General features: G+C 34.4%; 1 protein-coding gene across 5 annotated transcripts in view; it reads right to left on the reverse strand.

Moving 5' to 3' along the window:
- Window positions 1-26,835, reverse strand: part of PPP3CB (protein phosphatase 3 catalytic subunit beta) — a 47,248-nt gene that overhangs the window by 11,208 nt on the left and 9,205 nt on the right. For all 5 annotated transcript variants that reach the window (XM_061161801.1, XM_061161798.1, XM_061161799.1 and 2 more), the window contains exons 2-10: window positions 22,028-22,228; window positions 21,201-21,325; window positions 18,200-18,311; window positions 16,246-16,391; window positions 15,847-15,986; window positions 15,662-15,739; window positions 15,462-15,556; window positions 12,570-12,695; window positions 4,876-4,953 (exon numbers count right to left, since the gene is read on the reverse strand). In XM_061161801.1, coding sequence (XP_061017784.1) covers window positions 4,876-4,953; window positions 12,570-12,695; window positions 15,462-15,556; window positions 15,662-15,739; window positions 15,847-15,986; window positions 16,246-16,391; window positions 18,200-18,311; window positions 21,201-21,325; window positions 22,028-22,228 — 1,101 coding nt within the window. The remainder of the gene's footprint in view (window positions 1-4,875; window positions 4,954-12,569; window positions 12,696-15,461; window positions 15,557-15,661; window positions 15,740-15,846; window positions 15,987-16,245; window positions 16,392-18,199; window positions 18,312-21,200; window positions 21,326-22,027; window positions 22,229-26,835) is intronic.

A 26,835-nucleotide genomic window follows, 5' to 3' on the forward strand; every position in this document is an offset into this window, starting at 1 on the left:
AAGACTGTGCTAACAACAATCGCACATTTATATTAATACCCCTAAGGAAATGTGTCATCCATGGAAGTATGTTAAGTGAAAGGTAATGACACAAATGAGATACAAACTCATGTGGTTCTTCAAGGACACCAAATCTGCAAAATCTGTAGCATACACAGAGAAATGTAGGTAACTTTATAAACTACCTCGGTGAAAAACCTTACCCACTCCCAATAAAGAAAACGCTAAGCCTCCCACACTCCATTATAACAAAAGCCTACAATTTCTTTAAATCAGAATTGTGGAACTTTTGCACATACTCAGGATCAACAGTATGTGCTATCTGTTCCCAATCCAATCTGGGAGTTTGAGGGACATCTTTTTACACAAATAGCAACAGACTGTTTCAACAAGTAATAGCTCTAAGAGTAGGCAGCAGAGACGTTTCATTTGAGCTTTCCATTGTAATGCTGACATACATGATTCCATTACAGGAAATGCAAAGTTTTAGCTTAGTAAAACTATAACACATATGGGTTATCTATTTCCTTTACCAAACTCAAGACAAATATAACTGAAAGAAACAGTATTCATTCTAAATATCATAGAAATCAGTCTTCAAAAATTCCCTTTATGATTACATAATACCTCTAAAAGGAATGCTATATGCATATACAAATGTCATATATTTCTGCAAATTTTTGCCTTCAAAAATAAACCCACAGGCATATTAAACAATACAGAATACCAAAGTCCATCACTTAAGAAGAAAGAGTCATTCCTTTGGCCTTGAATATGCAAAAACTACTCTTCTCTTCCTCCCACTCAGAAATCTCCAATCCTACTCTTCCCCTTTCCCCATAGAAAAGCTAAACTCTTATTCTGCCTCCACAGCAATCCCCAACTCAATAAGTTTTCTTCCTAAATCAGGTTTCTCTGCAGGCTCAATCCACAGCATAGTTTCACTGCTGAACAGGAAAAGGAGGAGAGGACAGAAGGCATGTTATCCTGGTCAAAGGAAAGGAAAAAACATGGAGTCGAGGGGAAGAAATAAGGGGATATGAATAAGAAAGGGAAACAAATGTAGCTCCAGTAGCTCTTTTCCCAACCCACCCTAGTGTCTATCCTAAACTCCTTTCCTTTCCTCCATTACTCAAGGTTCTTTCTCCTTCAAATCACTCTTGTTCCTAGACAAACTCCCAGATGCATATCCTCAAAACTTTCTTGGAGTCCCTACTCTTAACACTTGGTAGTGCAAAGGTGAAGCAATGTGAAGTAACTGCACCTGCTAAGTTGGCAGTGAAGGGAGATCTATTTCTAGTATGCAAGTTGGAACTCAGTGTATTTTCCCAGAGAAACACTGTCAAACACGGCGCTTGTGCTCAGATGCCTAGTCGTGTCTGACTCTTTGCGACCCTACGGACTGTAGCTTGCCAGGCTCCTCTGTCTGTGGGATTTCCCAGGTAAGAATACTGGAGTGGGTTGCCATGCTTTCCTCCAGGGGATCTTGCAGACCCAGGGATCAAATCTGAGTCTCCTGCATTGGCAGGAGGATTCTTTACCACTAGCACCACCTGGAAAGCCCATAAATGGTACTTCCCAATTTTTAAAACTACTTGAAGAGTGAGGAAGAGTTTTCATCCTCTCTATTCCCTCAACCTATGGAAGAGAAGATTTTGAGAAGTTAGGTTACTTTCCTAAGATTACACAGCTAGTATAATGGTAGCACCAAGACATCTGAACCACCGATCCTTTTCACTAACTACAGTGCCTTTTTAATGATCAAATTTGATTCACCTCTGGAGTGTAAGAATGATATAACAAGTTGATAAATAAGTATAATTTTTCATTGATAGAAAAAATATTGATAAAATGCATAAATTTCACTAGAAGGAATATAATAAAAATTTATATTTATTCGTGGTTGAATTCCCAAAGACAATTGTGTCTGCTGCTGCTGCTAAGTCACTTCAGTCGTGTCCAACTCTGTGCGATCCCAGAGATGGCAGCCCACCAGACTCCCCGGTCCCTGGGATTCTCCAGGCAAGAACACTGGAGTGGATTGCCATTTCCTTCTCCAGTGCATGAAAGTAAAAAGTGAAAGTGAAGTCGCTCAGTTGTGTCTGACGCTTAGCGACCCCATAGACTGAAGCCTACCAGGCTCCTCCCTCCAGGGGATTTTCCAGGCAAGAGTACTGGAGTGGGGTGCCATTGCCTTCTCTGACAATTGTGTCTATCTTCATATAAATCGTCTATATCTAAACCAAGTACTATATTAGACTTAACAGAGAAATTTTTTCCTTTTTATTACAGAGAAGACTAAAGGATCACCTGTCACTACTTCTATTTAACACTATTGATTCAAATTTTTTAAGATTCAAATTTTTAAAGAGAAATAAAGGATAAAAATGTAGAAAATAACAGTATCAGCCTTATGCAAATGACATTTTTAAAGTTATGGAAAACAAAATAAAAATTATCGTAGGAGGTAATTCTGCTGATCCAACTTGTTGAACGTAAGATAAACCCCAAAATATATAATTATACAGTTAGAAAATACATTAAGAGAGATACCAGTTGCAAGAGTAATTAGAATACAAAATAGTGAAATATTAATTTAACTTGGTAATAACAGATTTTTTCAAAGAAAAAAACACATAATTTTAAATACAATGATGATATACTAAATATACTCAAAGGAATAATTATAGTAAATGAATTAACTATATAGGGCAAAAAAATTTTATCTTAGTTTAGAAAATTATACATTATTTTTAAAAAACTTTCTAGATTCAGATATAGATAGAATGTAATGCCAATTAAAACTCCTACTATAAAATGAAGAGCAGAAATCAATGAAATTCAAGCCAAGAAAACAACAGAGAAAAATCAACAAAATCAAATACTGGTTCTTTTAGAAGTACAAATAAAATTGATACACGCCCCCACCAGCCAGGCTAAAAAAGAAAATAAAGATTTTTTTGAAATTTATTTTTAGAAATAAAAAATTGGTTATTACTACTGATTCATGGATATCAAAATAATAATAAAAAATATTATGAACAATAAAAAAAAACTCTTACTGGATAGTTCACAGAATTTGATATTAACAAAAAAACTCTACTGAAAAAAATTAGTGGGATATGCACAAAAATTATTTCATTATATTATTGATCATTATATCAGTATCTATAACACTGTGAACTAGAATCTAAACCTAGAACTAATCTTACAACAATGGTAGCAGAACAGGGAAAATAAATATTTAATTAAAACTATTTAAAAATTCTATGGAAAAGACAGATGATGAAATATGTTAGAACTAAAAACTTTTCTACAAAACATCAGAAAGAGAGAATTAAAATAAGGAAAACTAAATACTACTCTTTGAAGCTTATTATCTCCCAAAAGAGAACTAATATAAGTTAATTTATTTCAGTTAATGAAACTATAAGCCAGAGTAAAAGCACTCGCTGCCTGCCACCAACAGATGGCAACAGCAGACATGTGTATATAGTCACTCTGTACTTTGAACAAACAGAATTAAAACAGTGTTTTAAGAACTGAACCTGTTTGTAAGTAAAGATATTTCTAAATAGCTTTATTCAGATTTTACTTGTTAAGTGGTCACCTGAGAGGAAGTTTACGCAGCTAGTAAAGCAGATTTCTTCCTTAGCATCATTACAATTCAAATAAACAAAAATTAAGCCAACGGTAACTTACTTCTGTATAGCCATCAATTAAAATAAGTAAAAATGACCAAAACCCAATTAGGTGGGCCTGTGAAAAAAATAGGTCTATGGATTCATTGCTAGGAACACTTCATATTGGTCCAATTCTTATGTAATCTGGCAGTTCACAGCTAAAATAATGAAGCTAAAATTCTTCATACTCATTAACTCTGTAATTTTCTTCAAGAAATTTATTCCAAGAAGGAAAATTAAAATTATTGTATGACTATGTTTATTGCATGCTATTCATAATAGAGATAATTTGAAGCAACCCAAATGCCAAACAACATTAAGATTAACTACAAAGGTTATGGTATAGTAATATATAAAAATATGCAGGTGTCTAATTTTACCACTAAGTACGTAGACCATGTTTAACACATGGCAACGTTTATATACTGATTAAAACTATGAAAAACATGCTGCAACAAAGATGTGAGGGGTATATGGAAGGAAATAAAGAGTTTTCAGCTTATAAATTGTTTATATTTTTTGTTTATCCAGTTAATTAACTCAATAAATATTTAAGTTCTAAATAAGATCTTCAAAACATAAAAAGAAAAGTAAATTCGCTTCTATTCTAGTAGTTTATACTACAAATGTGCATTAGATACACAGGCTGGCTGTCTTACATAAGAACTAATAGCCATGTATAACTTTGTTTCTATGAAAAAAAAAAAAAAAGGGCTTTCTGAACCTCAAACTAAACTAACAAGAAGTTTCTTAAACCATAACCACTCAAAATTGGGAACAGCTTATTTTGATTTTTGAAAAGAAGTGACAACACCACTATGCACTCAGGTATATTTCTGATGCACTAAGAATATAGTACCAATGAAACAAAAAGCATTTTTATCCTCCCTTCTCTAAGTAGTGTCCATATTCATGAAGAACCACATTCTTTTAGCACTTCAATTTTCTTTTCCTTCTGTTCTCTTTCAAATTTCCCCCTTTCCAAAATTCATTTTCTTCCCCATATCAACAGAAAAAAAAAATCACTAAAATTGTTTTAAAGTCTTAAATAATATCTTAAAAAAGTGACTTGTCACTTATCAAATAGTATAGCCATTTGAGAGCAATGACTATAATTTACAAGAGTATGTTGAAACTGGGCAGTTAAACAATACCACTTCACAATAAAAAACAGTAAAATAAATAGTCATACCATCAAACTGGTCTTCGCCTTCAGTCATAAGTTCATCATCAGAGCAAATACTCAGAACGTTTACCAACATTTCTGTCACTATTAAAAACAAATGTTACACATTAGCTGATTATATTCAATTCTCTATATGTACACAGGGCAACCATTTATATAAATGATCAAATGATTTATAACACAAGATTAACACATTTAGATAGAAGAAATGATGGAATTAAAAAGCTATATAGGCTTTCAAACTGAAAGAAATCAAATGGCTAACAAGCCTGAGAGATTCTTTATGGAGTAAGTAATCAGGTCCCTCAGAGGGGAAAAAAAAAAGCAGCCCCCACAGGGATAAGTACAGGGATGAATAACATTTAAACACATACATTAATTTTTCATTATGGATACAACATTAAGGAGTAGGAAAAAAACAATGGCACAGTTTCAATTGTTTCAAAAAGTTTTAGCATTCAATCTTTTAAAACCTGGCTCCAGCAATTCCCCTGAAATTTAACCTTAAGACTAATGACTGTCTAACAACTAGAACTGACGGTTCTTTTTTAGGCTTAATTCTCCTTCATCATTCTGCCTTCTCTTTTCCCTTAATGTCCAGGATTCTACTCTTCTGGTTTTTCTATCTTTTAGACATCTTTTTCCTCCGAATCTTCTTTTTATATGTTCAATCTCTTGGTGATTCCATCCGTTCCTATATATTTTCAATATATTTTCAAGTATCACCTTTTGAGGATGATTCTGAAGTCTTTACTGCCAGTCTCTGTCACTGCTGCTGCTGCCGCCAAGTCACTTCACTCGTGTCTGATTCTATGCGACCCCATGGATGGCAGCCCACCAGGCTCCCCCGTCCCTGGGATTTTCCAGGCAAGAACACTGGAGTGGGTTGCCATTTCCTTCTCCAATGCATGAAAGTGAAAAGTGAAAGTGAAGTCGCACAGTCGTGTCTGACTCTTAGAGACCCCATGACTGCAGCCTACCAGGCTCCTCCTTCCATGGGATTTTCCCAACAAGAGTACTGGAGTGGGGTGCCACTGCCTTCTCCAATTGCCAGTCTCTACCTCCCCTTAAATTTCCGGATTTCTTTGCTTGTTTTATTGTCAACTGTTTCACACAATCTGTATATTGTCTGTTTCCCCTACTAGAAGGAAAGCGTTCCAAGTGCAGGGTGTTGTTCTGCTTACTGCTGCCTCCCCAGAGCCATGCAAATGAGAGGCATCCAGTAAATATATGACAAATGAGTAAATAAAAAAAGAAAGGTACAAGCAAATTTCAATTAATAAATAAAAATGCCTATTGAGTAGTAGCCCCTGGATATCCTGACAACACCTAGAAATGACCACAGTCAAAACAAAATTTAATACTGACCCTATTGTTTCTCCTAATAAATATATTAATAGCATACTATATGCCAGGCACTGTGCTAAAGCTTTGGGATTCAGATATAAAAGGTTCAGTCTTGACCCTCCAAAAGCTTACTAACTACTAAAGGATACAGAGTTATAAATATATATATATATAAACTATCACAAAAATGCGATGAGCACTATGCTATAAGTATGCAGAGTTATGCACAAGATCTGCTGAAGAAAAGTAGGCTTTTGGTTTGGAATAGAAATTTGCCAGGTGGAGGTGGCAGATAAGGTATTCTAAACAGAAGTTAGAAAAAGTATGCAACAGTCAATAGAACAGTGGAATAAAATTAAGGAGTCCAGAAATAAAACAATTCAGTGGGGAAAGAATAGTTTTTTTTCAACAAACAGTGCTGGGACAAGTGGATATCCACATATAAAAGGATGGGGATAAAAGGATCCCCACTTTACAGCATGCACACACACATACACACACACAGAGTAAATAAAAAAGGATCAAGGACCTAAACGTAAAAGGTCAAACTATAAAATTTTTAGAAGAAAACACAGTGGCAAATCTTAATAAGCCTGACAATAGTTTCTTAAATATAACACCAAAGCACAAGCAACCAAAGAAAAAATAAAGAGGACTTCGTCAAAATTAAGGACTCTTGTGCTTCAAAGAATATCACCAGGAAAGTAAAAAGATAATTCACAGAACAGGAGAAAATATTTGCAAATCATGTATCTGATATGGGACTCACCTTTAAAATATACAAAGAACTCTTATAATTCAATAGTAGAAAGACAAATAATCCATTTAAAAATGAACATTTCTTAAGACATGCAAATGTCAAATAAGCACATAAAAATACACTCAATGTCATTATTAATTAGAGAAATGAGATACAATTTCATATCCAGTATGATGGCTATAATAAAAAAAAGATTTTAAAAAAAGTATTGGCAAGTATAAGGAAAAACTAGAAACATTATGCACTGCTGGTAGGATTATAAAATGGTATAACTGCTTTGGAAAATAGTTTGGCAGATCCTCAAAAAGTCAGACATAGAGTTATCATATCATCCAGCAATGCTATTCTCAGTTACATATCTAAGAAGAATGAAAACATACTGCACAGGAATATTCATCACGGCATTATTCATAGTAGTCAAAAAGTAAAGAGTACCAAAGGTCCATCAGCTGATGAACGGGTAAACAAAATATGGTATATCCATACAGCAGAATACTATTTTGTCATAAAAAGGAATAATGTATTGATTCAGGCTACAACATAGATAAACCTTAAAAATATTATGGAAAGAAGTCAGTCACAAAAGACTACATACTGCATGATTACATTTATATGAAATTTCCAGAACAGGAAAACCTATGGAAACAGTAAGTAGACAAGTGGTTGCATAGGGCTGGAGAGCAGATGTGGAGGGAACTCGAAACTACTAATGGGCACAAGGTTTCTTTGGGAGGATCATGAAAAGGTTTCAAAACTGATTGTTGTGACAGACACACAACTCTGAATATACTAAAAATCAGTGAAGTACACAATGGAAATAGGTTAATTGTATGGTATTTGAATTACACCTCAACAAAACAGTTATGAAAAAATAAAGAAAAAGTATTAAGGCATGAAACTTGAAAGAGCATATACATATAGTACATTCAGGAAGTTGGCTATGCTATTTCATGCCTGGAACATAGAAAACATGAAAGAAAACAACAAAAAATTGAAGCTGAAGAGAAACTAGGCAAGGTCCAAAGACCTCATGTGACAGGTTAAGGTTTATCTTGAAAGTTACCAGCGTCATTTACCGTTACTAAACACTAGCTTCTACATGTGTACTGCTTTCCATCTAGAAACTGCTGGGAAGGAAAGGCAAGAGAATCATAGCATAATAGTGGCCAATGAAAGGTATCAGATAGGGGAAATGTTATTTTTTATTTAAAGATCAGATATATCTGAACAATTTACAAAAGAGCTTAGTAGAGAGAGTCTGAAGATATAGAACACCTAAGTAATAAAGTAAGTTTCCTGAAAAAGCAGAAGGATAATGGAATATAAGAACAAGTTAGAAACAGTAGCCCTGGATGGAAGAGTCACATCTTCAACAGGCTAAGAATTCAGGATGAGTGCAATTTATCAGGATGGTCTAGTGGTTAGGAATTCATGTTTTCACTACCAAGAGTCAATCCCTAGTTGGGGAACTAAGATCCCCAAAAGCCATGTAGTATAGCCCCCCACCACCCGCCTGCAAAAAAGATGAGTGCAGTTTAGAAAGCAGAGAAAGCTTCCATAGATGGTATGTGTTTTCTCTGACAGTAAGGGAAGTGGCTAGAAAAAGAAAATGTTTAAGTTACAAAAAAGAATTTTAGAATACATCCTGGTGGCAATGAGTGAGGAAGGAGACTAGTGACATAAAGATGTTTGGGTACTACTGAGAGCCTAGCTAATACTAGAAATCAAAGGGTGATACCAAATCATTGTTGTTGTTGTTGTTTAGTCACTAAGTTGTGTCCAACTCTTTTTTGTGTGTGTGTGTGTATGTCCAACTCTTTTGTGACCCCACGGACTATAGTCCACAAGGCTCCTCTGTCCATGGGATTTCCAAGGCAAGAATACTAGATTGGATTCCATTTCTTTCCCCAGGGGATCTTCCTGAACTAGGGATCAAACCCACATCTCCTGTATTGGAAGGCGGGTTCTTTATCACTAAGTCTCCAGGGAAGACCCAGGCTATATAAATACCTCCAGTAGCACTCTATATCCTGACTGTAAAAATGGAGAAAATGAATAGTTAAGACTTTACTGGGGCTAAGATTTCTAGAACAAAGTAGAAAAACAACAGAGAACAGAGTTTGGGGATGTGTTAAGAACAAAGAGAGGCAAAAGGGCATCAGATTAAAAAGAAAACAACACGGTCAAAGGCCTAGCAATCCCAATGAAGATAAAGAGCAGCTGTAACTGAAGTGAGGGGTTGCTAGAATAACAGGAGTTCTCATCAGAACTCACTATCTGATGTTAATGTCACTATCATTATCACACTCAAAACATCCAAGCCATCTTCAATCATTCCCTCCTCTTAAACAAGCAATCTTGTTAAGTCTCACTGATTCTACTTTTACAGTTCTTGGAGTTCTCCCATGCTTTCCATTCCTAATGTTAACAGGGCTTCATTATGTTTCTATCTGATTCCTGATGAAGTTTCACAACAGGTCTTCCAATCTCTAGTCTTTCTTCCAGTTCACTTCACCAGAGTAATTTTTCTAAATGACTATCATGATTATTTTCTGTTGCAGTTACATCCCACCATTTATCAAAGTTCCAGATTCTCTGTTTAAATGATCAAAATCCTCCTGATCTCATTTTGACTTTTCATTCTTTTTCTACTACTATCCTTCATACATTACTTTCTAATGTATGAAGAGGCTTCCCTGGTGGCTCAGATGGTAAAGAATCTGCCTGCAATGTGGGAGACCCAGGTTCAAACCCTGATTTGGGAAGATCCCCTGGAGAAGGAAATGGCAATCCACTCCAGTATTCTTGCCTGGAGAATCCCAAGGACAAAGAAGCCTGGCAGGCTACAGTCCATGGGGTTGCAAAAAAGTCAGACATGACTGAGTGACAAACATTTCATTTCATCTTTCATACATTACTTATTAATCAAATTGAACTCCTAAACATTTGTCAGTGACCTTATGATTTCTTCCTGTCAGACTCAGCCTTGGGAAGTACCTTTTCCTAAAACTGTCTTGCTCACATCTACCCACACAATTCCAACATTCTTTAACCCCCAGTTCAAATGCTACTTTAATCTCTCTGATAGAATCTCCTTTCTCCTGTTAATTCCAAAAACAAATCTGGTAAATGAACAAATCTTACACATATGACCGTCTATGGTCGATCACACCATACTGGATTCTCTGAAACACAGGTTCTTAAATTGGGGCCAATAAACCTGACAGCATTACCAATTTACTTCAGATCTATGAGCATCCTTAAAATGTTACATATGTAAAGATTGTACATGTATTTCGTACATGAAATTTTCTGGGCGGTGTAAAAGTCTCTAACTTTTACCACATTCTCAAAAGGGTTTTAATCTTATCTCTGAGATCCATTCTATAATATTTATAGATGCAAAAAATAACAGATCTGATTCAAAACAATTGAGGTGTGGGAAAGGGAGCAGTGGATGTGGATATAAATGACACCGTATTGGCCATGATTTGATAACTATCAAAGCTGACAGTTATTTAGTATTACTATGGTACACAGTAATTCATCATATTATTTGCTCTACCTTTTATATGCTGCAAGTTTTATAACATAAGATTTTTAAAAAATGAAATAAGAAGTCCACGGAAGGTTTAAAAACTACTTTCATCTAACTTTGGGATTAAACCAGCCTCCAAGGAAGCCTCTGGCTAGGTTAGTTGCTTCCCAGGGACTAGATCAGAGTCAAACCAGTTTTCTCAATGTGGAATCCAATGAAGAGTCATTTGCAAAATTTCACACCAAAAGAAAATTCTTCGTAAGAATGAAGAAGTAAATAGGCTATTTAAATAGCTAACATGTATTAAAATGGAAAAATATGCAAAGAGTTTAAGAAAATTTTCTTACTGTGCTCAACACTGGTTAGAATTCTATTTGTGTATAATGTTCAAATCTGAAATTCTGATTTTAGAAAGATATGAATAATTTAGAGAAGATCCACAGAAAAACAACAAAAATGGTCAGATAGTTTGAATACTTCCTCACAATATCTAAGATGATGTAGAGTGGCAAAAAAGAACAAAAGATCACTTTGTAGCAGACTTCAAATACAGAGCACTGAAAGAAATCCACTTCCACTTATGAGCGATCCACAGAAACTAGATTGTTTTCTCATCTCTCAAAAGGAGTTAGACTACATGATTGTTAAGATCACTAGGAGATCTATAATTCTGTCTAAAACCAGGGCAAAAATCAGATGCCCTGGTTTTTGACAGGTGCATTAGTTAAGAAAACCTATAAACTTCTCTTTGCTTGAATACTCATAGCATAAACATTTAGATTAGATATAATGAACTACTTCCTTTTTCGTGGAGGCATCAGAAAATCAAATTAGAAATACCCATTCTCCTCCTACCTATCTTCCCTGCTTTCCCTACCCCCCATCCCACTCATACTACATTAAAATAGTTGTGTTGCAGTCTAGCCTGGAGGCAGGAGAATAAACAAGATGAATTCTTAAATTCCCTTTAGCCTGATGAGGCTATGATTGAACTATTTCTCATACACCAAAGATAGAAGGTTATAAGTGTAATGCATCCCTTGCACCTAAGCCCTTTACTGGCCCCCTTCTCAAATGCTAAAGTGGGTAATTCTATCTCCATATTAATGTTGACCTACGGAGTAACTGATGAAGCCCAAAGGGAATCTGCAAAAAACCTGTTGAACATACAGTTTAAGTAGTAACTCTGAATTTTAGAACCAAAAATGCCTTGGCAGAAGTAACATATCTCAGGCAGAAAGGAACATTTTGTAAAATAGAGGAGGTGAGAAAAAATAGAGAGGGATATAGAACAAAATGTTTTACAATCATATCTGTACTTTAATACTCATATTTCACATATGGAAACTGAGGTGTTGCCTCATGGGAAAAGTAACACTAAAATGGAAAAAGAAGAATGTGATAAAGTAAGGAAGTCTTAAGAACTCTACAGAACTAAAATAAAAGACAAAAATAAAACCTCTTAAATAGCATTTATGCTTTTTTAAGCACATTAAGTACATACTAATAGGAATCTCTAAATTATCAGGAAATCAGTACCACTAAAATTATATATATATACATATTGCTCCATATAGGAGAAGCAATATTTGGTCAGAACCTGAATTTCTCTTTATCATTTCTGACAATACAGAGCTGCTACAAAATGACTAATACTGCCCCAAATGAAGGCTATTAAATTCTCCCATGAATTGCCATGACATCCCCAAGAGTAATGTTAAAATATGCAAAAGCGTCAGTTCCAAAGCAAAGCCATCTCTCCATTCCTTCATAAAAGATTTAAGCTAAAGAAAAAAAGAAAGAAAACCCAACAGCTGAAGACAACATCAGGCTATTTATAAGTCTTCTCCCAGTCCCCCAGACACCCTCACATGGGGGCTGTAAACAGCTAACCAAAATATCTTTGAGGCTCTCATATCCACACCCACTGACATAAGCAGAGCTGTAGCCACAGTGAAACTAGACTTCAGCTCCCTTTAGCAAGTACTATGTGCCTGCAATAGTAAACTGGAATAAATATAACAGTATAACAATTTTTTTAAATAAAAATCATACCTTTTTCTCCAACAAACGGTAAAGACCATGTGAAAACATCCATAAAATTGGGCAACCAGTAAGGATGTGGAGAACAGTTAAACTGTCGAATATTCATCACATTATTTTCATACTTTAATACAGCAGCTGCAAGATAAGTTTGAATGTCAATGTAACAATTTGTCTTTAGCTCCAAAAGTCTAAAACACATAAAAGCAGAAAAAATATCTTTTAAGGGGGGTGGGAAGTCAAGGGATGAGTGGAATGAAGGATAGTAGAGAGGTAGGAATTAATTTTTAGTAGTAATACACTTTTTGCTTCCAACACAGTTTTATGTAGAACATAGTCAGATCTTTACTACTTATTATTAATGAAATTCCCAATCTTTCTAGAATGCTTGTTGTACTTTATAATCCAATACAAATAATCCAACATGCACGTTTACTAAATCCAAAATTGTGAGAACTCAGTTTTTCTGAGGAAACACAGAAGAGCAATGAGCAATTTTCTAGGTCTAAGAGTTCATACAAGTTGGAGGAATTTAAGAGGGTCTTTTTAGTTGCAGGCAACCTGAAAAGGACAGCTAAATGGAAATAAAGCAAGAAAAAAAAAAAACACACAGAGAAGAAAAAGAAACAATTTGGAACATTTTATTTATGAATGTAGGAATGTATTTATTTCATGTATTGGAAGAAATCAAGTGAAACTACTACAAAGAAATATTTCACTTCATTTAGAAAAAAATTCCATTAAAATATCAAGAGAAAAACTCAAAGGTAACATACTCATCTCAATTTCAAGTATCTTTCTAAAGCTTCATAAGTTGATATAAATAATACCTTAAATTAACCTGATAAAGATTTCAGTCACTGGTTATATTATTTTATGGAACACTGGATTAATGGGCTAGATTCTAATCTAAACTACAGTATATACCATACGTGTAATAGTAAATTATTTAACTAATTTGTTTCTCATTTATAAAACAGGATTAAAATGTTCACCCTGCCTATCTCAGAAGTTTAAGGTCAGAGAATATAGTTCATGTGAAAGTACAAAAAAGTATAAAGTGTTTGGCAGATACTATATAGTTATGTGCTTACTTTTTTTTTTATTTTAATGTAAAGCACTGAAATGTATGTATTAAATTCCATGATTTGGGATTCTAGCTAATATAGAGTCAAAAGTAATACACTTGTTTCTCTGATGAAATTCCCATGAAATAAATGTATTTCAAATTTAGCCTCAGAAATTAAGGACTGATACCAAGCTTTTAGTTTAAAAAAACAGAAAGACAAAGAATCTAGAAAATTGCCCTGTAGATGGAATGAAACATTACGAACATGTCCTGTACCATGTAAGCACTCAAATTATTAACCCTATGTACAGAACCAGCACTATCAAGAGACGTTTGATTTTGACAAGACAGATTGAATGGTTTGAGTTTCTTTTCGGAGTACTAAGAAAAGTATCCTTTAATCTCCTGAGTTAAACTAACAAAGGACAACCAGTATGGCAGTAATCAAGTGAGCACTGAACACTAGTTCCTTTAATACTAACAAAGGGAGGTTACAGGTACAAAGTTAAATGTAACAAATCAATTTGGAGAATGAAGTCCAAACTTAGATATATTTTTCTTTAAAAATGAAGTCTGCTTCATTAGGTATCTTTATAGAAGTTTCAAAATTTATAAAACAAGATATAATTTAAAAGATTATCTTAGCACTGCTATAATCCTTGGAGGCATTATTGTTTCTAAGGACCACCAACTCAGTTAATCTCAATGGTACAGTTGTTTTGGTAATTAATATAGTATGGAGTTCTTACAGCATACCCTGTATCCAAGCTATTTGATAGCCTGCTACTGCTACTGTCTGATCTCAGGTAAATGTTTTAACCTTTTAACTATCACCTATAATCTTCCAAAAACTCTATTTTGCTCCTCTTTTGAACATACACCACAACCCAAACTTAGCAATGACCTCATTAAATGTACTTTAAAAAATCTTTAACCTTCTGTTCTTTCCTCCTGGCACAACCACTCCTGTCTGACCTTGGGAACTATGGCATAGCCAACTGAATTCCTGACATGTCAAGACAGCATAGGAGCTGGCTTCTTGATTTCCTCTTCTGAAAATGTGAACTGCCTAAACATACTTAAGCTCATCTTCAATGTCCTTGGCACACACTTAACTAGATTAAGATCCTTTGGTATTATCTCTCAATGAATTATGTTCCAAGTTAAAGGAAACCCAGTTGTTACAGACAGATCAAATTTGGAGGGAAGGTGGTGGAACATAAACCACTAGAAAAGAAGGTAAATTACAAAGACATAAGAAAAAAAAGGAAGAAAGAGCAGTAAAAAGAAAGGAAAGGGAAGACTGTCTTCCTGAAAGAAGGTCGGATTGAATTAATTAAAAGTTCAATTACAAATCATCATGGGGCAGTGGATATAAAAGTAGAGAATAAGAAAGGAAAAGAAAACCTACATCAGTGAACATAAAACAAGAAACATGATAAACAACCATACACTTCAAATACATGAAATGGTCAAAGGAGCAGCAGCAGCTTTATGCAAACAAGAAAACATTCTCTTGATTATAAGAGAAAAGTTTAAGAAAGGGGAATTTGAGAAAATCATGTGCATTTTTACTTGACAGAGTTACCTCAGAACATTCTTTCACAGGCAGTTTTTGTGAATGACAAAGTTGTGAAATGGTAACATATGACTTAAGTTTCACATTTTGGATTTTCATTTCTTGTCCTCTCCCCTCCCTTATATCTTACATTTTTTCATAAAGAGACTTGGATAGTTACAGTTTCAAACAATGCCTCTTTTCTACTATATTTTCAAAAAATAAGTCAATTAAAATACTAAGTTGTTTAACAATTTTTTTATCAACAACATCTTACCTTTATTATTGTAGACATCTAAGTAATTAGGTGCCGAAAAAATTGTTATTAATGAAGGGAACCCTGTAGTTTGACTTTTTCTGTACATTCTATAGCTGCAAAACAAATAACTTAATATGCATCGTAAAGCATCATTCATGGTTACTAAGTTTGATTTGTACATAAGGTGTTAATTTAGGTCAGGGAAACAGAATTCTTACCCTGCATCTTGAGCTTCATGAGCTCTAATAATCGATAACAAATTATTGTTTTGCAAAAATTCACACACTGCTGGATAGCTGTGGGGAAAAAGAGAAAATTAAGTAAAATAATGATTTTCTATATAATGAAAGCATATGCTATTTTAACAACCAAAATGAGATTAAGCTTGAATATTTTTCCTTACTTATAAAAATAAGAACATCCTCGAACTGTATTGTGACTAAAATGTTCCTGTGATTTTTCATTTCCAAAATCTTCAGAAGGATCGGACCATAGCAAGTCACACATTGGTCCAAATGCAGGTGGCTCTTTGAATCTATCTAACTGTGAAAGAAAAGAAACAAAGAGCAGAAATAACTTGTCAAAAGTGAGAATGGAATGGACAAAGGAAAGTGGTACCAACTTTGATACCGTGCATACTACACTGTTCTGAATGGTTAGAAGATATTTTCTTAAAATATCAGTATATTAATTTTTACCATTACCTAATCTTGGCAGTGAAGAGAGGTTTGAAGTTTCTAGTCTCTACTCAACAAAATGCTATAAATAGGAATCAACTCTTGTTACTAAAATATATACTCACTCTCCTAATATCATCCAGTGTGTGTATTTCTGGTGAAAGTCCACCATGAACACAAAGAAATTGTTGGTTTAAAAGTGCAGCAAGAGGCAAACTATCAAAAGCTTCCATACAAGCTTCATAGACTCTTTCTGAATATTTAATTTTACCTAGAGAAAGAAAAAATTCAGTAATTGAAAACTGCGTAATTTGTTAATAATTTAAAACATATACATGCACATATATAAATGACTATTAAAATCAAGGCAAAAAATTAAAGATATGGATAACAGCCAAGTGGTAGCCAGGGGTTCAGAGTTGGTAAAAGGGGAGAGTACAAAAAGGCAGCAAGGAGGAATTCATGGGATGATACTTTTCTGTATTGTGACTGTGATGGTAGACAGCTTTAATCATTTGTTAAAGCTGAGAACCAAACACTTCAAAGAGTAAATTTTACTGCATAAAAAAAATTTTTTTAAAAAAAGGCCAGCATCTTACCCGATAAGAGTCAATAAAGATAAGCAATGTTACTGCACTTACAAAGACAAAATATTTGCTCTCTTTAAATTTATTTTGTGTATGCAGCAGATAGTCATAAAATATTACTAAAAGTAAATAAGTCAAATCTCTAAAAATAGCTCAACTCTTTACCTTTATAGACCAAGTAAGGCAAAAATCGTACAATACTTAAAGGCAAATAGTGTTAATTATTTTATTCTACGAGTCAGTGACTACTTTTTTGTTACAGGCAAGACTACTACAATATCACAACAAAATTCAAAGTCCATCCAATTTTAAAAAAAGAAAAGATCTTATTCCTATTTTGGAGGACCAGGGTTTCCTTTAGCCTACAATGAACACTTAAAATGAGCAGCGAAGCAAGAAGTCAACATAACACAAGAAAGACTCTACCAAATTAAACTGTTATCTACTTTTAAAAGTCTGTCATACGTATTCCTTTGCACCTTTACTTTTAAACTCCTGGATATTTTATGTTTTTAGTGGGATTTTGCTGGACGGCTTGTTACTTGTATAAGAAAAAAAGAATTCAGTTCCTATTTCACTGCTTAACATTGTAACATTCAAATATGAGAAGATCTATATCCAGCAATCAGAGGTTATAAACTGGTAGTCTGATGACAGACCTGTTTTCCAACAATGCAGTTTAATAAAAACTTTAATTTGATTGCTTTGAGGTCAAGCATGCACTTTCCAGGCCTCATCTTATATTCATTTAAGTTACCCACCTGATCCTTTGAAGTTATATCAGAGTTTGCCACTTCTGTCACTACCTGTCACTATATTGATCTTTATTGCATCATGTTTTGCGTCTCAGTAATTCTGAAGTTATTTTCTAATTTTAAATCTTAATTCTAAGACTTAATATAGCCATGAGCACTAACAAGTACACAGCTAGCAGATGTGAGAAAAGGTCAAACTCTACTCTATATGATTGTTACAGCTATTAGATTACCACAGCCATAAAAATTGGAGAGAAATGGGATAAATATTGTAGACTAAGACCTTCAATTAATCAAGTGTGTGCGTAACACAATCTGCATAATTAAAAAATAAATAAAACAATCTGCAGTGATGACATCATTAATTTGCTAATAAGAATGTTCATGGGAATGTCTCAATATAGGTGGAGAGAAATCTCCAATGCAACATTTCTTTTCACTTGGTTCATATTCTTCCTGTTAGAAAAAAATAATTCTAAAATTAAAACTATACACAGTGCTCAAAACTGTTCCTAAGTACGTATGTAAAAATCAAATTTAATAGGAAATATTGAAATGAGAACATCTGAATAATACTAAACATTAGAGAACGCTAGACAATCTTCCTGAAAGCTTTACATGTTTGGACACAAAATCTGTTCTTACATGTTGCACTGTAAAATCTTTAAACTCTTACTACCCACATCACTCTAAAAGAACCCTGAGGAAGTGAAAATAGTTCTCATGGCAGTACTCACATTCCTGCTTAAAGGTAAAATATTCAGTAAGGTGTCTGCATTCATGGTTGCCTCTCAGAAGAAATAATGTACTTGGATATAGAATCTTCAGGACCCATAAATATAAGACACACTACAAAAGAAAATGTTTCCAGTGAATTAATCTTATATTTTTGTTTAACTAAGCTGTTTGATCTTTGTTTCATCTAACCCTATTACCCTTATAATTTCTATTACTCTTCATTAACTTTTTATTATCTTTTTCTCTTTGTCCCTTACTAAAACATAAGCTCCATGAAATTAGGGACTTTGTGGTCTTATTCACGCCTGATTTACCACTCAGAAAAGTACCTAGCAAGTAGTAGAAGAGAAGTAAATATCTGTCGAGTAAATGAGTCAAATAATTTAATTACTTTAGATTTACAAATTGTTTGCTGTAAAAACAATTAGCAGATTGGTCTCCTCCTTAGGTATACCAATAAGTAAAACAGTAACAATGTCAAAAATATTAGCAGCTAATATTTACTGAGTATTCATAATATGCCAAGCACTAATTATTCCTCAAACAATCCTATGAAGTATGTAATATTATCTCTGTTTTACAAATGAGGAAACAGAAGCAAAGAGCTTAAGTAACTTGTCCAAAATCACAAAACCTCTAAGTAATGGAGATAGGATTCTAATCGTCTGATCTTAAGCATTATGCCACGCTGCCTAATGAAGAGAAAAGTCATGTTTTATGTTTACTTTGTTAGTTATGAATGTTGCCTTATCTAATTAGGTGCTTATTATCTGAAACGATTCAAAGACAATGCAATTTTAAATAAAAAAGAATATTAGAACAGCAGCTATTTTTCTCTAAATACACCTAACATAAGAAAGAGACTCACATTTTACTTATTTGGTTTAAAAAAAGGAAAGACTATTTCATATGTAAATAAGTTTGGTTCACATGATCACATAGAAAAAAGAAAATACAAACTCTATTTTTTTGGCTGCACTGCATAGCTTGCAGGTAGGTCTTGGTTTCCTGACCAGGGATCAAACCTGGGTCCTTGGCAGTGAAAGCGTGGAGTCCTAACCACTGGACTACCAGGGAATTCCCACCAACTTTGTTTTAAACCAGTTAAGGTATCCTGAAATGTGTTAAACTAAGGTTAACTGGAATGTGTAACACATTTCATTTTATTCACAAGAAAAAAAATAATTAAGCCTGGTAAGTACTTAATAAATACCTGCCCTTTTCACTTATTCCGATTCTTTATTACTTTCCAACAATAAAATGAATTAAAAGAGTCAGCTACAGGGACTTCCCTGGTGGTTCAGTGGTTAAGACTTACAGTGCAGGGGATGCGGGTTCAGTCCCTGATGGGGGAACTAAGATCCCACGTGTCAAAAAAACCAAACAGAAAACAAAAACAAAAGTATAACAAATTCAATAAAGACTTTAAAACTGGTCCACATCCAAAAAAATAAAAAAATCTTTTAAAAAAAGTCTTGTTTAAAAAAAAAAAAAGCCCGCTACAAAACCCTCTAATACCAAATGCTGTTACCAACTAAGCTTCCTAAAATTGTTCTATTGTTTCTGTCAAAAGCCCCAATCTTTCTATCAAGAAGGGCCAATTTCTAGCTTTCTTGAAGGCTCCAAGGGAAGACTGAGAGGGGCTGATGATGACACTATGAACAGAAAGAACAACTCAGGATAATAAAATTCCCAAGGGAATTTGGATGGACAGAGCCCTGAGCTCCCTTTCCCACCAAGGATCCTAGCATACCTCAGAACGGAGGTTGAAAACACTAGAGGAGATATAAACAACAGTAACTGGCATAGAAATTCATCAGGTAAGGTTTCAATATCTAGTGGAGGACATGGTTAAAAGCACAGGTTCAAACTGCCTAGCTCCACCACTTACTAACAATATGACCTTGGGCAAGTTATTTAACCTTTTCAAGCCTCAGGCTCCTCTATAAAATGGATAAAATAACAGCACTTACCTCATAACTTTGTTGTAAAAATTAATCAAGTATGTTAACTGCTTAGAATATGCTTGAAACACATTAATGCTAACACACCTACTATCTATTTGCGGAGCTTCTACTCAACAATTTAACCTCTAAGAATTTGTCCTATGGAAATAACTGAGCAAGTAATGAAGACGTATAAATAATATGGTCCACTGAAGCATCAATTGCAATGGCAAAAAACTGGGAACACCTTAAATGCTTAACAATAAGAATTGATTAAATTGACTATGACTAGTTTAGTCAACAGAATACAATGCAGCTATTAAAAATGATGCTGTAAATTTATAATTGAACTGGCATGACATCAGAGCATAGGAATTAATAAAAAAAGGAAGCTACAGAACATTATAATAGGAGTTCATTTTCATTTCAAAAAAGGAAAGAAATGCATATATTAGAAAATACAAATTGTTCTATATCTTAATTTTTATAATTAGAAAAGTAAAAGAAGCAAAAAGAACAATCTACTATTAAGTGATTATAAACAGGTCATTTTAATGCCTCTCAAGTTTTAAAAAGCAGATTAATACTTTCAGAATACATAAAGATTCCATATGATATACTTGGGTCTTAATGGCTACAGGAGGAAAGATAGAAGCACTAGAGTTTAAGTGATAAAAGCATTCTATTTTATTTAATTAGAAAAATACAATTAATCTTTTTTTTTTTCCCCCATGGCTGAATGCCTTTAAGGGCAAGAGAGATAAACAGCATTAGCTCTTTAGGGCCACTAGATAACAGGGCAATAAAGATCCATAATTTTGCTTATAATTTCCACTGGGAAATGGTAATTACACTAACACACAAAAAATTAAGAGAACAGTTTGAAAGACAAAAGAGGAATAAATAATAGTTTTACCTAAAAACTTCAGAATATGCAGAGGTATTAAAAAGAACCCAATACAGGTAATTTAAGGAACTTATTTTATTAGGAAGTAATAGAAATCATCTATGATAACACTTAAAAGCAAATCAAAAGACAGTATATGATTATTACCTCTATACTAAAATAACCTCTGTCCACATAATCACCAAGAAAAAGGTATCGTGTATTAGCAGGTGATCCTCCTACTTCAAAAAGTTTCATCAGATCAAAAAATTGGCCATGGATGTCACCACACACTGAAACAAGAAGATTATTAGATATGAAAAAAAAACCTCTAAAATAACAAATTTTACTTAAATTCTAATTTCGTTTACATAAGAGAGAGCATAAAATTCTGTCAAGAAAGGTCTAAGACGGAAGCAATCTATGAAGAGTCATGACAGGGATAATGTGTACCCAACTGTTCATGTGCTCAAGATCTAGAACAAGATATAACAAGAGTATTAAAATTTGTAGTAAGTGACAAAATTTTCATCTAAATTTATAAAACTCTTCTTTAGGAAGTCAAGCATGCACATCTTAGGATGATAAAATTATATTGGTGGCAGTAAAATATCCATTCTAACTCCATACTTTCTGATGACTTCTAAATGATCATTTTTGGTATCTGATATGGCATTGAGGTATTTGCCCCTGATGACTGAAAGCATAGTAAATAAATATTTGTTGAATCAAATTCAATGATGGCCAACTCAACTGATGAAACCTTCGTAAAAGCATATTAGACTAACTTCTGCACTCAGATTATTTAGGATCATGTTTCTTCATTGAAAACAGGCAAAAACTTTCAAAAGTTATAGGAAATAATCTGGAAATTCAAGATAATGTCCATGTAATACTAATTTAGTATACAATATGAAGAATAAACAGTTTTATAATTAGGTATGTAAACAGTGGTACAGTAAAAAAAATAATATCCAAAACATAAATAAGTGTACCTGTAATTGGAGCCTCTACTTCTATCATGGTTTTCTCTCTCCGAAGAATGGCAGCACCCTCATTGATAATTCTAAGTGCAATTTCTTCATCTACCCGACCTTCTTTTACTAAGTGGTTCTTCAGAACATCAACCCTGGGTATCCCATCCATATCAAATACTTCTTCAGATGTCAAGCGATGTGTTGGGGGGAAAGGAACAGCTGAAATTTTTTTTAATTAATAAAAAAAATCACTATTAATATATTAACATAAAAACTAATTAATGGATCTAGGTAAGTAAGATTCAAAACTGAAAAGCTGAAGTTTTTGTTTCTTCATTTACTAGATAGAGGTATTAACTTTTAAAAGCTTTTTTAAAAAGAGAAATCAAATTATGCTTCTTTTTAAAATAATCTATATATAACAACATGAGAATTATTAGAGAAATGAATTGTCTCACAAAATTAAGTTTATTCAGGATAACTAAAGCTTTTTCTTTAAGCCAAAACATTTTTTGACAGAACTCTCAAAACATATACACTCTTCATCTTAAATGAAGTATAATAAATATAACTTAATACCATACAAGCATAAATAGAAATCCCAAATATAAGGTAACTGACCAACTTCCTAATAAAACTATATAAAACAATGCCTGCTGGCCAACTTGAGCAGAAATTTCTGTGCTGTGTTTAGTCGCTCAGTTGTGTCCGACTCTGCAACCTCATGCAGTGTAGCCTGCCAGGTTCCTCTGTCCAAGGGGATTCTCCAGGCAAGCATACTGGAGTGGGCTGCCATGCCTCCCCCAACGGATCTTCTCAGCCCAGGTATTGAATCCAGATCTCCTGCACTGCAGGCAGATTCTTTACGGTCTGAGCCACCAGGGAAGCCCATGAATACTGGAGAGAGTAGCCTATCCCTTCTCCAGGGGAACTTTCCGACCCAGAAATTGAATCAGGGTCTCCTGCATTGCAGGATTCTTTATCAGCTGAGCTACCAGGGAAGCCCAGAAATTTCTAGGAATATAGATTAAAACAGCCAAACATTTACTTACGGATTTAAATTACTCTAGATGCATATATATATTTAAAATATTAATACTAATAAATGATAATTTTTAAATACTGCTTTTTCTCTTACCTTCATTTTTCACATAACGGTTTCATTCAAAAATCTTTATACACATTTTTGACATCAGTGCATTCCTTACCACTGGATTCATTTTTTGTCATCTAACTTTTATAAGCAAATCATCCTCACTTCCATTTAAGTTGTTTAAGTTACAAGTACTTTTTAAACACATGTTCAATGCTATTGCTGCAAATTTATCCTAAAACACAATTTCCATTTGTCTAACTACTGAAATAGTTGGCCTTTTTACTCCTGTAGCATATATTTATGATTTCCACGAGTATTTAACAACTGTATTGTTTTAAATTGAAATCTGTTAAGTGGAATAGAGAACATGAAAGTCCATTTTCAATGGCATCTACCTTAAGGTCATGTACCTAGGAAAAGTTATTATATATCTGTTAAAATTTTTTATTCCTTTTTAACTGGAGCCAACAAACGAACTCTTTATACATTCAAAATCAGCTTGGGTTGAAGCAGTTTTAGGCTTTTTACCAAAGAGTATTTTGTTTTTCAAAAAAAATAAAGAAATTTATAGTAAGAATGTAGTCTACATATAGACCCAAATGTATTTCTCTCTTTTCTGAAGTAAATTTTTAAAGAAAAAACTCGCTTTGTGTATGGGCATATAGTACACAGTATCTTCCTGACCATCACTGTGATTATCAATTATTATACAGAAGATTGGAAAAGTATAGGATGAACCACTTCTTCACAGTTCAACTTAAAGTAACTAAAAACAGGGGACTGGGTTAGAATTTTATCAATTACCTAAGAAAGAATAATAAATAGCAATATTCTCATAGCAGAAAAATAATTTATGAAGAGCTCACTTCTTAGAAGTGAAATAAGAACTAAAGCAGAGGAATATAAACCATTTCTAAAAGACTTTGAAATCATCAATCCCTCTAGCTTTTACCCTTTTTTTTGATAATAAAACAAAACTTGCTTCCCCCTACTTTTTTAGAACACATTTATTCCCATTATTTTTTACTGCATCTAGAACAAGGCATTAAAGTACATTTTGCTTCCCCAAATAGGGCTTCCCTGGTGGCTCAAATGGTAAAGAATCCACCTGCAATGCGGGAAACCTGGGTTCGATCTCTGGGTTGCGAAGATCCCCTGGAGGACTGCATGGCAACCCATTCCAGTTATTTTTTGCCTGGAGAATCCCCATGGATAGAGGAGCCTGATGGGCTACAGTCCATGGGGCTGCCCAAATATAGCTATGTCAGATCCTAAAAAAATAAAAACCTTTACTAATGTATGTTTTCCTTCAACCAAAGATTAAACAGACTATTATACTATATGCTATTGGAGAAGGCAATGGCAACCCACTCCAGCATTCTTGCCTGGAAAATTCCATGAACGGAGGAGCCTGGTGGGCTGCAGTCCATGGGGTCGCTAGGAGTAGGACACGACTGAGAGGCTTCACTTTCACTTTTCACTTTCATGCACTGGAGAAGGAAATGGCAGCCCACTCCAGTGTTCTTGCCTGGAGAATCCCAGGGACGAAGGAGCCTGGTGGGCTGCCGTCCATGGGGTCGCACAGTGTCGGACACAACTGAAGCGACTTAGCAGGAGCAGCAGCATACTATATGCTATAATCAAATTTGCCACTAGCAGTAAATCAACAGTTTAAAAATGACAGAAATTAACAATTACCAAATAAATCAAAAGTTACTTTTGGGACATTATGAAAATGAAAAGTTTAAATATCTCTTAAATAAAAATTTCTGAGATCAAACTGGGATATTTTTCTCATCAGGCCAAGAGAATTTTTCCTCTACTCAGGAAAAGAGACACTGTTTAAGATGCTGCATTCCAGATTATGCATAACATAATGCCTAATAATCAAAACATAATTCCACTAATAGCTGAACTTTGTTCAAAATACAGAACTTCCTAAAAACCTATGTGGGAGACCTTCCCCTACATCAGCCAGTCACCTGTGGTACTGCATGTTTTCATGCACACTGTGATGCCCCACTGCAAATCACACTGAGGTACTGCTCCTCTTTAACCAAGAGTCAGAATGTCTTCTTCATTTGGGGGAAAAAAGTATACACTGCCCCCAGACCTATGTTTTCCACTTCTTTTTCAATTCAAGACACACTTTTAAATTTCAACAACAGCTGCAATACCTTTTAAGGAATGAGCAGGTAGAGAGGTGAAGAAATGTCACCATAGATAAAAGCAGATGAAAACTAAATACAACACTGAAATGGGAGAGTAGAAAGTTTTGGAAAAATGTTTTAATATATCAGTAAATAAGAAAATAAGAGGCAAAAAGGCACTGTGCTCTTTGGCAGGTGGAAAAAGGAGCCACAGCAGGTGATCTAACTAAGCAAAAGAAAACTGACCAAATAGAATTTGGCCTAATAGGAAATTAATTACTGACACTGCTGGTCAATAGAGGGTTGAATTTGTTATTAATCGAGAAATTAATATTCTCAACTACTACCATTCTGCAACTCCTAAGGTACTTTTAAAGCATTTCCATCTAATTTTAGGTTTTTAACTGGTTTTTCACATTTCTAATTCATCTTCAGCCAACTATTACTGTTTTCCAACTCTTCTAAGTTTTAGATAGGGAAAAACCAGCACATAAATGTACATACATACTATGTGAATGGTCAATAAACAGAGGAGCTTTTCCCTGCTGCCCAACCCTAAGCAAAGACTGCAAACTACCAGCCCGGTGAGGCCTCCAACGCTATGTGGGGCGCAGCCTGTGCCACCCGAAAACTCTACTCCAAAGTAGCATTCAGATGTCTGTGCTTTTCGTCACTGCCATTACTCACAACTGTCCAAAATAAGTTCCTCTTGATTTTTGTCTCTGTATTTCTTTTATTCACACCATGAGTAACAACAAACTTCGGGAGATAGTGAAGGACAGGGAAGCCTGGCATGCTGCTGTTCATGGGCTTGCAAAGAGTCAGACAGGACTCAGCGACTGAGTAAGAACATCCTCAGGCTGTTCTCCTCCCTCCCAATTGTCTTCATTGCAGCCTCCAGAATTCCCACCACTCTGAGCAGAAAAGGCTATAGTCTTTTAGCTCTCCATTTCCACATCTAACATCATCACTCCTGTGAAGAGGAAAATGCTGTCTCCTTTGAGGTTCATGTCTTCTGGCTAGTTTATTCTTGTCCTAGCCATCTACTACACTTCTGGTCAACTCTCACATGAAACTCAGGTTCCTAGTTCAAAAGCCTTCTCCTCTCTAAGCACCACCATCATCAATGTCCCTGAGGATGACCTATATAAACCCAAGAAATGACAGGTTCTGAGCTCCACTCCACTTAAGCTTTCCCAGCCTTGCCCATAATTTCTGCTCTACCTCTGAAATTTTGAATTCCAATCTCTTACTCCATGACCAAAATCTCTTAATGCTTTCAGACTCACTCCCTTTTCTCTATTTGTTCTCCAAGTATATCAAGAACCTGGACACCTCTCCTAATCAACCACTTCTGGAAACCTTCGCTTCCTGTAATTTTGAAGCTATTCCATCAACCACCCACTTTTTAAACAACATCCTGAGTTGTTTTGTTCTTTTGTACTTCTACTTATAAAACTCCAATTCTTAGATGAACTAGTTTCTAAAGTTGGACATTAAGTAAAAAATCATCAAAAGAGTTCAGTGCTTATACAAATTAATGGTCTCCAACACTGTTGGTCACTGGTACTTGCCAGCAA

Source organism: Dama dama, chromosome 15, assembly GCF_033118175.1.
Source record: "Dama dama isolate Ldn47 chromosome 15, ASM3311817v1, whole genome shotgun sequence".
NCBI lineage: Eukaryota > Metazoa > Chordata > Mammalia > Artiodactyla > Cervidae > Dama > Dama dama.